Here is a 14311-nt window from a genome sequence, read left to right on the forward strand (position 1 = left end):
TTCTACATTGCGATGAAAGAAAACGAAATTTATTCAATCTATCAGTCTTACCACGGAGCTAGAACTATAAATTAAATATGTCTGGAAATTTAGGACTTTGGTCGCTTTCGTGAGTTCTAGAGAAAGCTACAGGCGATGTTAAGGGTGTGTATCTAAGTCAGTGGAATGCTTCCAAAATATGTACGTATATAACAGCAACCCCTCAATTGCTTGTCAGACACTGAGAAAGGTAAGATCAGTTTCAGATTAAACGAATTCCTAAATGTCATCCTAACTGTTTCATTGATTAATTTTCTGCAGATTTTGATTTCTTGAGCTCATCCGACGCTAAAAAGAAGATTTAAGGTAGGTAGCAAGATTTCCCTGTTCTTAATATGGCTGACAAAGGATTCATTTAGACGTTCGCAGTAGATAATAACACAAACTTTCTAGGATTAAACTCTCCATCTGCCTTTCTCATTTTATTTTTGTTGGTAGCTTATTTTCACCGTGGCGTAATGTTTGTATATTGTGCTAGTGAAATAAATTCGTCGCTTCTTCCTCTTTGAAGAAGCGCTTGTGCCCACTTTAAGCAAGCTTTTAAACTGACGACGTAAAATAAAAGTGAGTTTGATTATGAAGGTGCCTGCTTTTGTGCGAATAAATCAAACGAGTAAAATTATCTACAGTATCATTTTTTAATTCAAGTAAAACTTCAACTCGATGGGAAAAAAAGATTTGCTAATTACGTCATGTAACTTTTTTCGGCGTCTTTATGCGCTCTGTGCGATGCCAGCATTTTGGTACGGTTATGTATTATCCAGTATTGCACTGGATTACGGTTAGTATCTATGTATCAAAATGAACGGTTTAGTAACTTACGTTACAATGTTTGCTATTCAATGCAATTGGAATATTAGGGGTGGCGAATGGTCTTTCAAAAACTCTGGGTCTCGCAAAATTTTAGTCGAATTTCACGAGTCTCGCAGTATCGTTTTTTAGCGGTTATGTGTGCGTCTCGCAGTCTCGATTTTTATAAGAAGCTGTCTCCGAGTCTCGATTTTTCGCAAGGCTAAAGGGGTTCAAAGTCCCGATTCGTTCCTTTATCTCAGGTTTTATAAATAACATCTTCTCTTCACTTGACACGGCATTGAATTTCAATGAAGCAACTTACAACTTCCAGAGAAAAATTTAATCCTAACTTCACCTAAATTGTCTGAATTCCACAAAAAGCTACAAAACCTACCGCAACGTCCGTTTTGGCTCCAGTTAAACAGTTATTTTGTTCTACGAGATCATAACGTATAGTGTGTTATAATGGAATTTCCAGCTCCAGCCAATTTGAAGAAGGTGGCTAAAAGGCTGCAAAAGCTCGTTCTAGCTCTCAACTAAATCTGGGACCCAAATTTTAAGAGTCTGAATGTCTTGCGCTCGCACGTCAAACCCACTGAAGTCTCGGTCTCGCAATTTAAAATGTCAAAATGTCTCGGGCTCGCAGAAGAAAACGCTTGTCTCGCCGTCTCGCGCAGTCTCGTATTTACCATTCGGCACCCCTAATATTGCGTCGGACTGAAAAGAAGAGTTCAAAACAATCATGTAGTGCTCCAAAATTATGTCCATAACAGCCACCCCTCAATGAAATGGAGCCTTGCTTTCCATCATGCAATACAGTTTAGAAGCAAACTTTGCTTAAAACACACAATGCCTTTCTTAATTCTCATAATATTTTCATTTTACAAATGATCAATTATCAGTTGCGTTATCATAATTCATATTCCGTAAATTAAATACGAAAGAAATAATCAATAACCAGCGGTGGAAGTAGTTTTAGTCAGTATTTCAATTATAATTTTTCTTTTTTTCACAAAAGCAGCATACAACTAAAGTAATTGAACAACACCGATAAAAAACACTGATATGCATATGGGGTACACGAATTCAAATCTGCAAAACTTCTACATTGCGATGAAAGAAAACGAAATTTATTCAATCTATCAGTCTTACCACGGAGCTAGAACTATAAATTAAATATGTCTGGAAATTTAGGACTTTGGTCGCTTTCGTGAGTTCTAGAGAAAGCTACAGGCGATGTTAAGGGTGTGTATCTAAGTCAGTGGAATGCTTCCAAAATATGTACGTATATAACAGCAACCCCTCAATTGCTTGTCAGACACTGAGAAAGGTAAGATCAGTTTCAGATTAAACGAATTCCTAAATGTCATCCTAACTGTTTCATTGATTAATTTTCTGCAGATTTTGATTTCTTGAGCTCATCCGACGCTAAAAAGAAGATTTAAGGTAGGTAGCAAGATTTCCCTGTTCTTAATATGACTGACAAAGGATTCATTTAGACGTTCGCAGTAGATAATAACACAAACTTTCTAGGATTAAACTCTCCATCTGCCTTTCTCATTTTATTTTTGTTGGTAGCTTATTTTCACCGTGGCGTAATGTTTGTATATTGTGCTAGTGAAATAAATTCGTCGCTTCTTCCTCTTTGAAGAAGCGCTTGTGCCCACTTTAAGCAAGCTTTTAAACTGACGACGTAAAATAAAAGTGAGTTTGATTATGAAGGTGCCTGCTTTTGTGCGAATAAATCAAACGAGTAAAATTATCTACAGTATCATTTTTTAATTCAAGTAAAACTTCAACTCGATGGGAAAAAAAGATTTGCTAATTACGTCATGTAACTTTTTTCGGCGTCTTTATGCGCTCTGTGCGATGCCAGCATTTTGGTACGGTTATGTATTATCCAGTATTGCACTGGATTACGGTTAGTATCTATGTATCAAAATGAACGGTTTAGTAACTTACGTTACAATGTTTGCTATTCAATGCAATTGGAATATTAGGGGTGGCGAATGGTCTTTCAAAAACTCTGGGTCTCGCAAAATTTTAGTCGAATTTCACGAGTCTCGCAGTATCGTTTTTTAGCGGTTATGTGTGCGTCTCGCAGTCTCGATTTTTATAAGAAGCTGTCTCCGAGTCTCGATTTTTCGCAAGGCTAAAGGGGTTCAAAGTCCCGATTCGTTCCTTTATCTCAGGTTTTATAAATAACATCTTCTCTTCACTTGACACGGCATTGAATTTCAATGAAGCAACTTACAACTTCCAGAGAAAAATTTAATCCTAACTTCACCTAAATTGTCTGAATTCCACAAAAAGCTACAAAACCTACCGCAACGTCCGTTTTGGCTCCAGTTAAACAGTTATTTTGTTCTACGAGATCATAACGTATAGTGTGTTATAATGGAATTTCCAGCTCCAGCCAATTTGAAGAAGGTGGCTAAAAGGCTGCAAAAGCTCGTTCTAGCTCTCAACTAAATCTGGGACCCAAATTTTAAGAGTCTGAACGTCTTGCGCTCGCACGTTAAACCCTTTGAAGTCTCGGTCTCGCAATTTAAAATGTCACAATGTCTCGGGCTCGCAGAGGAAAACGCTTGTCTCGCCCTCTCGCGCAGTCTCGTATTTACCATTCGCCACCCCTAGAATATGTTCGTGTGAGTCCGTTTTTTCCTACCCAGTGCTTGTCGAGACCTCAACTTGCGTTAGATATGTATTCGAAATGACGGCAGTTTGAGTTGTATTCTCGCTCTATCAACATATCAGCAAAGGTGATAGAGAATCTTCTTTCGCTTGGCTATTATTTCAGCAAAATAACAGTTGACAGCTATCAATACCACCAACAGTCGACCGATACACCACCGATTGTTGATTGCAACACATCGGTCGAGGTGTCGGCCGAGTGTCGACCGACATGCCGACCAGGTGTCGACCGATAGTGTCGATCGACGGTCAATCAACTTGGAAGACATGTCGACCGACACTCGGTCGACTCTCGGTCGACAGACGCCTTAATTCCACATGACCCTGTATTTTTCCCTTCTGCTGCTTAATTCTTGAATACAAAGTCATTTATTATCGAAAGATGATGAGATAAAAATGTTTTCATTCCCGTATTTTAAATTTTAAGAAGAAACCTTTGAATTGCCCCGAAGACTGCGGAGGGTAACCAGAGTTTTATGCACAGGTATACAAGAAACGTTCCACAAAAGAAATGTACTCTGTGTGAGAAATCAAGATCGATTTGTCTTAAGCAGAAACAGAATCATAATTTGAATTCAAATGTTTGGCTAATTCAGTTGTCTGATAAAAGAGAATTAAAGCTAATGGCACTGCAGTGCAAATCGGCAAAAAAAAAATTCTTTTCGTTTTCAAAGCAATATTGATATCCTCTTAGATCTTTCTCTCATTTTGTCTGACCGACATTTTGTTTTGTTATCACTGAAGAAATAATATTTGATCACTGTTGGGTAGAAGAAGCTGCAAGACGATGAAGATGTAAAGCGCTGTGAAACATTTCATGACTGTTTATTGATCCTAATTTTCTCACTGATCCTTTGTTCTTACTGTTCCATTTTCCTACTGATCTTACGTTCCTACTTATCCCTTTGTTTCGACTTATCCTACGTTCGAGCTGATTCTGTATTTCTTATCTCTTTGCTATGATTATTTTATTTTCTAGATTCTCGTACCGTGCTGCACACCATGGACCAAAGGTTAATTTTTGTGGCTATGATGCTCTTGATAGTCCCTTCCATTGCTGCATTGGGTAAGAAGACGTTTATTTTATTTATTTATTTTTTTGTTTAAAATGTGTATCAGTTCAATTTAGTCGAGATAATTTTTTTTGGAGGCGGGGATAGCTGAAAGTGTGAAAAAGAAAGGAAAAGAGTATTGCAACTGCCACAAAAGTATTTGAGTACGAAAACAATAGTTTGAAAATGACGTGATTTATTTTATAAATGTAAGTTTGCACATCGATTGACTGATTCATTTACTAACTCTTCCACTCATATATCTTTAGATTCCTGGGTCAAAGTGAATCCCCGTCCTGTATGTTTTGGCGCCAGGGATGACACGTTTGGCAGTTTCAACGTTCCTTACGGTGGCAAGATAGTCGCTGTAAAATTGGTCTACCTAAGCGGTTACGTGACCTGCGATGATAGCAGCCTTTCCTACTGGTCTTTCTGGGGCTGTGGTGACAAAGTTGCAGGAGCAAAACGCATTGATGTAGTCATAACAACTTCAAGCAACACCATTATTATGCCAGTAAGCCCGTTCCTCCCGGATCAACCTGGAAAGTGGTACGAGTTACCCGGATATAACTCGTTTTCTCCTGAGATTATCCCGCCGCGTTTTTCTCCTTACTCGGTGAGCTCGGGCCAAGAGTTGCGAGTGTGGTATGATGAGGATTTGGCGGACAGCAGTGAAAGCGACAATGGAGGACTGGTCTGCTGTGATGTTTATGGCCTCTATATCTAAAAATACTGGGACGTTTTCAGTTACAAGAATCAGGCAAATTTTTTGACTGAAAGTATTCAATTTTCACTTTCTAGTTGCAGCAATTAAGAGCTCAATTAATTCTTGTAATATTTAGTATTAGAGAAATTGCTTCATGTACTTGAAGGGAAAGGGAAAGCGGAGATAAGAAATGTAGAAAGCTGTTAAACGAATGTGTTTAAAGTAAGTGATTTGATGGCAATATTATTGTACACCATAAGGCTAAACACATAAACAAGCTAAAATAAAACGAGGACATAAATGAAAAAAAAAGTTGTTCATCGTTTCTCTTCTGCTTTACAGTTGCTAGGGTCATCACGGAATTCCTCATTTTCGAAATAAGGTGTAGAAATAAGGTGCAGAAATAAGGTGCAAAAATAAGGTGCAAAAATAAGGTGCAGAAATAAGGTGCAGAAATAAGATGCAGAAATAAGGTGCAAAAATAAGGTGCAGAAATAAGATGCAGAAATAAGGTGCAAAAATAAGGTGCAAAAATTAGGTGGAGAAATAAGATGCAGAAATAGGGTGGAGAAATAACATGCAGAAATAAGGTGCAGAAATAAGATGCAGAAATAAGGTGCAAATATAAGGTGCAGAAATAAGATGCAAAAATAAGGTGCAGAAAAAAGATGCAGAAATAAGGTGCAGAAATAACATGCAGAAATAAGGTGCAGAAATATGGTGCAGAATCTCGTGCAAAATTAAATGTGTAGCCGTGCAAGAAAAGTCACAATGTGCATGGAACTAGGATTTAGTAGGGACTGCGGAGACCATTTTAAAATGGTAGGGCTAGGGCTAGGAAACATGGCCAACGAAAAATATGTGTCAGCCAGATAATCTGGACGATCATATAAATTTTTTCTTTGTCAAATATGAAAAGGCCAAGTAAATCTCTCTTTACTATTGTTAAGACGAATTACAACAATGGCAGGAAAATGATACTTGCTCTTTTTTTTCTTTATCCCGTAGAGTTAAGACCCCACATCCACAAATCTAAAAATATAGGCACCCAATGGGTACTTGTGTCTACATGTAATATAAACACAGCAGATTCAAAAGTAGAGCTCCAAATGCAATTCAAGCGCACATGATAGTTTCCATAACTTCTAAACGTGGTGAGAGATGAACGTTAAATTTGAATCGGCTTTAGGGGACTAAAATTCACGATCAAGTATAACGCAGTTGGCGTGCAAATCTACCACGCTACTTGAAAATAAGCCATTTCCGTATTAACTTTAGCCTGTTTCACAAAGCGAGTCCGGGGACCCATCCTTTCAAATGAAAACGAGATTTCATTCACATGCAAATTAAACCCATTGTCACATGAATGGTTGGAACACCAGGCCGGCCTCGCTTGGATAGTGAGGCTTAAGGCAACTCAGAAATGGGCTATTAGGCAATAGATCTACATGTAAGAATCAAAATAGCGGAGCGCGATAAAATACGTGTGAACTCTGTGAGAGTAGACAAGGAAAAGCACCTGATCTCCAAAGATTACTGAAGAAATGTTACAACAGTTACTAGATCACATCCTCCGATATCCATTTTCTGTAATCTTAATTGTTCTTACTCCAACGAATATTGAATATTACATGTAACGACGGTCGCGGAAGTAGCATGTATCAGGTGATTAGCCCGCTTGGTTCCACATGAACTGATGACAACTGATTTAATGACAAATGGTTGCAGAACCGATTTAATGAGATGCGTTTTCACTATCAGCTAATTCAATAGACCGGTCACATACAATGGTATTCGACAATAAAAATGTTTAACAAAACAAGCTGCTTGTCGTTGTATACCTTAGATCTGGATGTCATGAATTTCCTTTTAGGTATGCAAATCACATACCCTGGTATTCGATAATTAATTGTATACCCAAGATCTGGATGTCATGAATTTCCTTTCGGGTATGTGAATCTCACACAGATGGTCTCTTACTAATGAATAACAAGAGTTTTTCTTAAAGGTGTTCCAGGTTCCTTCTGATAAATCCGTCGGTAAAAGTAATTAAAGTAAAACTTTATTTAGCCACCGGGCCAGCCTTCGTGATAAAGCTAGTAACATATAACGAATATTAAACTTGATCGAGGTCCTTAAAGAGATCCACTCCTAAATATTTATTTTGTTCATAGTGTTTTTTTATCGTGCATTTCTCCTTTGCGCGGGACCTCCAATTGTTTTCCTCTTTGGACTCATTGAAGAACACCGTCTGATTATTGACTTCGCTGGGAGTCTAGGAAGCGTAGGCCCGGTCGTCCACACTACACCGGAGGAATTTAAAAACACAACAATCACCGCTCGTTTCATATCTTTGTTTGAAGAAATCTTGGCCAGGAAATCACGTGATTCTCCTGATCCTATCGTGTTCGAAAAGGTCCGATTTAAAATGTTTTTCATCCACATGAAAACTCGAAACCGGTGTTTTCACTGAATTTCTCCGGTTTGAAGAGCGTTTACGAAAAGCTTCATTTTCGTGACAGATTACTCTGAACCGTAGGCCTAACCGTAGAAATAATTTGTATGCGTTTTTAAATTCCTCCGGCGTAGTGTGGACGGAATCTGGAACAAACCACCAAACAAACGGTTTAATGACCAAAACAAAGGTTCTACAAGTGTGTTCAGTAAACCTTTGAACATTTCATAGCCGTCCTCTGCAAAACAACAACGCAAAATGACCGCGAACGCGAACAATGAAACGAACTGTTAATTTTTCGTATTTCAATTTAGAATTGAACGCTGTCATTACAATACATATTTAGTCTGAGTGAGGTTTTAGAGCCATAGGCATCCTCGAAAAATTCAGTTTACAAGGCGTTGTCCTCGGAGTCGCCGTCGTCATTGTTAAGATCCCTATATTTGCATCTCGGATGCTGGAAGGTCGATACACTTGTTTAACTTGGGGTCTGTCATTCTAACTGGCTGCTTTGTGCTTTGCTTGTGTTTTATCCCAAGACTAGTCGAACGCAGATGAGAGTATCGTGTAAAAACCGTAACAAATCGCATAAATTGCAGCTCTTTGCCATGGTTCTTTTCAATCCGGCGATTAAGTTGTCGAGCGTCTCGGTAGGAAGTTTTTCCCTAATGCTGAAGCAATCTCGTTTACGTAACTTCCCCGATGCAATACCTTTCATCTTCCCCTTTACTACACGGCAATCGTTTGTATCTTCCTCTTAAGGCTTTGAACACTCAGAGGTCATCGTCATCGCGATATCAGTAACGTCCTTGAACATGGCGAGTTGATACTCGGGGCTTTCCTACTCCAAACCAAGTAATTATTACAGTATTTCTCTTTCCATAGCTTCCAGCTCTCGGGGATCTCGCCACTTCATTGACCTCAAATCTAAATGTTGCGGAGACAATGATATCTGCTGGAATAACATTGAAAATTGTGATGCTTTAGGCAGCGAGGCATCGGAAGTTATTTTCGCCCGTAAGCATTCGTAGACGGTATACGTTGTCGACGAATTAGCACTACCCTTTCGCTGCAACATGTAATATTAGATGGCAGAGAGAACCTTAAATGAACTTCGTCAATGCAATCAAGGCTTAATCTGGCTACTGTAACTCAAGATACACAAGGTGAACGCGTATTCTAATATGTAACTGTATGTATAGCATAAATTACAAAGCCGTTACAGAACATGTTTAGTATATTAGGCCTTAAATTAATGTATGTCTGCCATTTTGAATAATCAAATCCAGCCGGTATCAGAAACTCGTTTGTCCAGTTTGGCAACGACGTCGGTGCTTTCTCAATGGCTCACAGCCAAGCCTTTTGTTCCTTCGCTTTATAAGTGCAAAACCACCCGGATGGTTGGGCGGCCAGTTAACTCCACCACAATATACACATTTCTTTTAATCTCTCTTAAAACAATACCTCCTTGATATACAATCAAGTATTCTTCCTCAATCATCCCCCTCTCATGCCCCTCGCATCCTACATCTCATTAATCCCCCACATATACCTACACATCCTACACAGCTTTCATCGTATTAATTCCCAACATATACCTACACAGCCCACATCTCATGAATTTCTCACACTTACCTTCAAAGTTTGCATTTCATTAAATCGTTTCTAGAGTCATTACTCATTATATTCAGTGGTTACCAACTCATGTAGAGCCAAGTAGTCTTATGAGATAAATTGACTATCGCTGTTCAAATTATTTGTTCACTTGTAGCCTGCGAATAGGCTCCCGTTTGGGTTAATGGGTTTAGTGCGAGCTCGCCAAGCTGGTATAGGATGATCGGGGAGGGCCGAGTGCGGAATGGTGACGAGGGGGAGCGCAATTCGCGGAATTGTTTTTTTCCGCGCTAAACGGCTCGCTTCGCTCGCCGGAATTTTTTTTTCCGCCCTCGCTGGGAGCCTGTTCGTAGGCTAGTTAATTTGCCGTACGTTCAGCCATTCGAACGGATACCGTAAGGAACGTTTTCGCTTGAGAGGTCACATATTTTCCGATGCATTTTTGTAGCTGAATCGGCAAAGTTCTTCTTTTAACGACGCTTTTAGGGTCGAGAAAGTAAAATTGGCGATGTACTTACTTCTTTTTACGCGACGCGTGCAATTGGTGAAAAAAAATTCTCCGTAACGCGTGATTTAATAGAAAAATTCAGCGTGATGCGTGATTGGTACCCCACCTTTGCCACCCTCTCTATAACTCGAGTCATTGGATGTTCAAGCTAGAGGCCAAACAATTTACAGTTGCTGGAAGTTAAACTATCTATCTACCTATCTATCTCCCTAGAGTCAGCGCGGGGAATTCCAAGTCTTCAAAATCTTAAGTATGTCATATTCAAAATTGATTTGCCTGTCGAAAGAGAACGAGTTTGGTAAATTGCTAATTGTAACTTGCGGTAGTCGCCAAACTTCCATATTATTTCCTTTTGTGCAAGTGAATTTTGTCGCAGTGTCTGGCGATTTCTCTGATCTGTAGCACACTAATTAAGAAAACCCCATCACTATGATTTGCTTCCCTACTAGAAAAAGCAGTGTTTAGGAGGGCAAATGTTCATCCTCTATAAAGTTCTGCCCTGCATGCATGTTATCGTACCAATTAGGAAAAATGTTTTCCCAGTTGACAAAATTTTTCCTTTGGTGATCATTCACTCATTTCGTCTCATCGACATTTACATTTTTAACTTTGTATTGCTCTTTGCTGGGAAAATGAGATTTATTTGATCTCTGTTAGCTACAAGGGTGTAAACCGATGGAAAGTTCTGTGAAAAATGCGTCACTCTTTACGTCAGAGATGAACCTGAGAGCCGGAAATGAGAAACATTCTCTCAAGGTGAGATCCACACATCGTCAAAAGGAGTATTTTAAGTTAAAGTAAAACTTTCCTTCGTGCTCCTGATTGTAAATTAAAAGAATGGACAATAACAGGAAGAGACATCAATTTTCCTTGTCACAGGATCCTAAATTTACAATAAAAGGAAATTCTAGATGTTGAGTTGACCCTAGCCTGCGTAGCAAGCGTTTCTGTGGTGTTCGGGAGCAAAGAATATTACAGCGCGAAAAATAGAGCGAGTAAAAGAGAGGGGAGGGGGAGGGGAAGACAAACCCCTGGATTTTGAAAACCGCCCACTTGGCCTTTCATGCCTGAGCGCGCACACTGAGATTTCGTGCTGTCATCGGCTGTCATAAATTAACCAATAAAATCTTCGGCCTTCCGTAGCGGAAGTGAACTTTGAACCAAAATAAACTTTACTTGTCAAAATATGTCTGAAACAACGAGCGCACGGTGGCAACGGAGAAATCTCGATGAATTAAATTTGGTAATTTTTAATCAAGCTACTCAATCCGTCTAAAAGGAAAGACTGCAAGGGTGAAGTTTTAGCACAAATCTGCCTGAAAGTTAAACTGTGAGAAGTATTCCAGTCGCGTTAGTAATCCTTGTGCTCGCATGATTCGAAATCTTGGATCACTGTATTCATTCGTCCAGGAATCGATACAAAGTAAAATTAGCAAGTCAACTCTCACAAAGGCAATTCCAGTAAAGAAGCGTTTGCTGGAAACGCCAGATCCGCAAATCGGTTCGATTGTTATCGCTGCAACAAAAACAAACAACGGAAAGTCTTCTCGGCAAACTTTGGAATTTGGGCAGGAGAGGCTTCAAACATCTGAGAGGAGAAATAACGATAATCTTGACCAGTATCTGAATAAAGATAATCTTCCCTTAGGCGACCTCCAAGTCAAAGTTGTTTATAAAATGTCCTCGTAAGAATTCCCCGCGACGAGACGACTAAATTTTTGGTAAGGCAAATATGTGACAAAAACTGGCATGCCGCAGCTAACACTATAACAAATCATTCAGGATTGTGCCCAGAGGTTCTAAATGCTGTCAACAAAAATGCTTCTAATGAAATGTCGCAGTACCTACGACAACATGTTGCCTTGTAACAAGCCAGACGAAATCACTAAGTTTTCCCACGCAATAGTACTAATTTTCTGTCCCCGTGGTTTATTATCTTGTCCTTGGCGCATGTGGCATTCAAGAAAGTGATGTTAAAATTAAAGGAACAGCTGCAAATTGTGTCGCGCTTGCTTCTGCAATAATGTGCAGGCTTCAAAAAACCAAAGCGTAGGCATTGCATTACAGGATTTCTACCGTACTGTCGAAGCCGACGACTAAATCCTCGTTCAGCGAGAAAAGTTAAAGCGTTTTGTAACCAAGCTTCGAACGCGTCTTCCCTTTTTGTCTGGCACGCAAAGGTATTAAAATACCTTTGATCGACACATGTCAATAATATTGGACTAGCCCAGCCAATCACGAGCTCCGTTCGCTGGCGAACGGAGGTTTTCAAAATCCAGGGGTTTGTCTGCAAGCGTTTCCTTCCTTCCCCTCTCCCAGCCCCCTCCTTCTGTTTTTTTGGTTCTCGCCCCATTTTCCGCGCAGACAAAACACCGAAAATCCCGTTCCTCGGTCTTTCTTTGCTACCAAACCCCACGGAAACGCTTGCTACGCAGGCTAAGTTGACCCTTACTTTTTTCCCGTTTCGTGCTTAATTCGTGATTACAGAATCATTTATTATTAGAAATAGGAGGAGATCAAAATCTTTTTACTAGCTAAGTTTATCTTTGAAGAACAAGCCTGTGATCCCCAATGAAGACTTTGTGTACACGTAAATAAGAAGTGTTTCAAAGCAGTGTTTCTTTTGAGGATCCTGTGGCAAGGAAAATTGATGTCCCTTCCTGTTATTTTCCAATCTATTAATTGCCCAAAGTGGATTCATTTTAAATCCTCTTAATGTAGTGGGTCATTCCTAAAGTATTATTTACGACCTCTGTCACTGAAGCTGATATTTTGTTCATGTTGACCATGGCAATTTTAGTCATCCGGTCATCTCGTGACTACGGGTCATTCAAGTTGCGTCAAGTACGGAAGTAAGTATATTATATGACGCTTTACAGGAAAAATTTTACTTTCACTTTTCCAGTCCATCCAAGGTGCAGCTTGCGTTCACAACACTGATTAGCAAAACCAAACGAGTGATACATCTTGGGACCGTAAAAGCTAATTGTAAGTACGTGCAAGTTCCCTGTTAGACTCCCATTTTAAATTTCATTAAAATAATTTTAGAACTCGGATTGAACCAATGTGGGTACGGTAATATATGTGTCGCATTGAACAAACTGTGTCTTTACGTGATCCAATGTTTTCTTATTTTACGTGTTTAATTTAAAGTAAGTACTGATTTGATCATTCAGTGTTATCAACGGTGCAAATTCAAGCGGTTTTTCATATGCATTTATTATTTAGTTAGATCTTTAAGTTTTAATAAGTCGACTCATTAGATGTTCAAGCTGGAGGACTAACGAGCCTTATTTGCTCAAAGTTAAATGAAGTATCTTTCTACATGTCTATTTACCTGGGGTTGAAACAGCAAATTCTAAGTCTTTAAATTCTTAAATATGTCGTATTCAGAATTGATTTGACTGGCGAAAGACAATGAGTTCGGTAAATTGCCAATTGTAATTTGCAGTAGTCGCCAAACATCTATGTTCTTTGTTCTCGTGCAAGTGAATTTCTTTTTTTCAATGATCTGTAGCACACAAATTGTGAAATCTCCATCACTATAATTTGCTTCTCTAGTAGAAAAAGTAGTGTTTAGGATCGCAAATGTTTCACCCTCTATAAAGTTCCGCCCTGCCGGTTATCGTACCAATTGGAAAAAATGTTTTCACTGTAAACAATATTTTTCCTTTCGCGATCGTTCACTCATTTCGTCTGATCAACATTTTTAATTTGTATTGTTTTTTGGGGGGGAAATGTTATTTGATCTCTGCTAGCTACAAGGGTGTAAACCGGTGGAATGCACTGTGAAAAAATGCGTCACTTTTTACGTCAGAGTGGGCCAGCACTGGAAAAATGAGCAACATTCTCTCAAGGAGAGATCCACACATCGTCAAACGGAGTATTTTAAGTTAAAGGAAAAAGTTTATTTCTTGCTCCTGATTGTAACAAGATTGGAAAATAACAGGAAGGGACGTCAATTTTCCTTGTCACAGGATCCTAAATTTACTGAAAGGAAACTCTAGATGCTTGTTGACCCTTATTTTTTCCCCGTTTCGTGCTTAATTCGTGATAACAGAGTCATTTATTATTAGGAAGACGAGGAAATCAAAATCTCTTCACTCGCTTAGTTTAACTTTGAAGAACAAGTCTGTTAGCCCCAGTGAAGACTTTGGAGTATCGAATTTAACAAGATTTTTGTGTACACGTAAATAAGAAGTGTTTCAAAGCAGTGTTTCTTTTGAGCACGTGCTTGCCCGAAGAGGATACAATTCAAATGCTCTCGATGTAGTGAGACATTCCTAAAGTATGATTTACGATCTTTGTCACTGAAGCTGATATTTTGTTCATGTTGATCATGGCAATTTTAGTCATCCGGTCATCTCGTGATGCGTCATTCAAGATGCGTCAAGTATGGCAGTAGGTATATTATACAACGTTTACTAGTAAAATTTTACCTTCAGTTTTCC

At 39.1% G+C, this 14311-nt stretch overlaps 3 protein-coding genes across 6 annotated transcripts in view; all 3 read left to right on the forward strand.

The window, feature by feature from the left end:
• The window catches only part of LOC145502758 (uncharacterized), a 274518-nt gene that overhangs the window by 245720 nt on the left and 14487 nt on the right, over nt 1–14311 (forward strand). The gene's annotated exons all lie outside the window — the stretch shown is intronic.
• The window catches only part of LOC145502762 (uncharacterized), a 263593-nt gene that overhangs the window by 213534 nt on the left and 35748 nt on the right, over nt 1–14311 (forward strand). For 2 of the 3 annotated variants that reach the window (XM_081482124.1, XM_081482134.1), the window contains one exon: nt 12766–12848. The gene's annotated coding sequence lies outside the window, so the exon portion shown is untranslated. Of the gene's footprint in view, nt 1–12765; nt 12853–14311 lie in introns of all 3 variants that reach the window. The other variant, XM_081482125.1, reaches the window with a different exon arrangement.
• On the forward strand, nt 302–5541 carry LOC145502763 (uncharacterized). 2 transcript variants are annotated; one of them, XM_081482135.1, is made up of 4 exons: nt 302–345; nt 2233–2277; nt 4505–4591; nt 4847–5541. In XM_081482135.1, the coding sequence occupies exons 3-4, from the start codon at nt 4528–4530 to the stop codon at nt 5302–5304; spliced, it is 522 nt and encodes a 173-aa protein (XP_081338261.1). In that variant the 5' UTR covers nt 302–345; nt 2233–2277; nt 4505–4527; the 3' UTR covers nt 5305–5541. The 2 variants fall into 2 exon arrangements, with proteins under 2 accessions (XP_081338261.1, XP_081338262.1); XM_081482136.1 differs by lacking the exons at nt 302–345; nt 2233–2277 and having other exon boundaries at nt 3223–4591.

Source organism: Orbicella franksi, chromosome 11 (genome assembly GCF_964199315.1).
Source record: "Orbicella franksi chromosome 11, jaOrbFran1.1, whole genome shotgun sequence".
Taxonomy (NCBI): Eukaryota; Metazoa; Cnidaria; class Anthozoa; order Scleractinia; family Merulinidae; genus Orbicella; species Orbicella franksi.

Excerpts from the sequence above, each read along its gene's own strand:
- LOC145502763 (XM_081482135.1), top strand. The coding sequence starts at position 4,528 with ATGGACCAAAGGTTAATTTTTGTGGCTATGATGCTCTTGATAGTCCCT. Across the intron at positions 4,592-4,846 it reads CCCTTCCATTGCTGCATTGG|ATTCCTGGGTCAAAGTGAAT; the intron begins GTAAGAAGACGT and ends ATATATCTTTAG.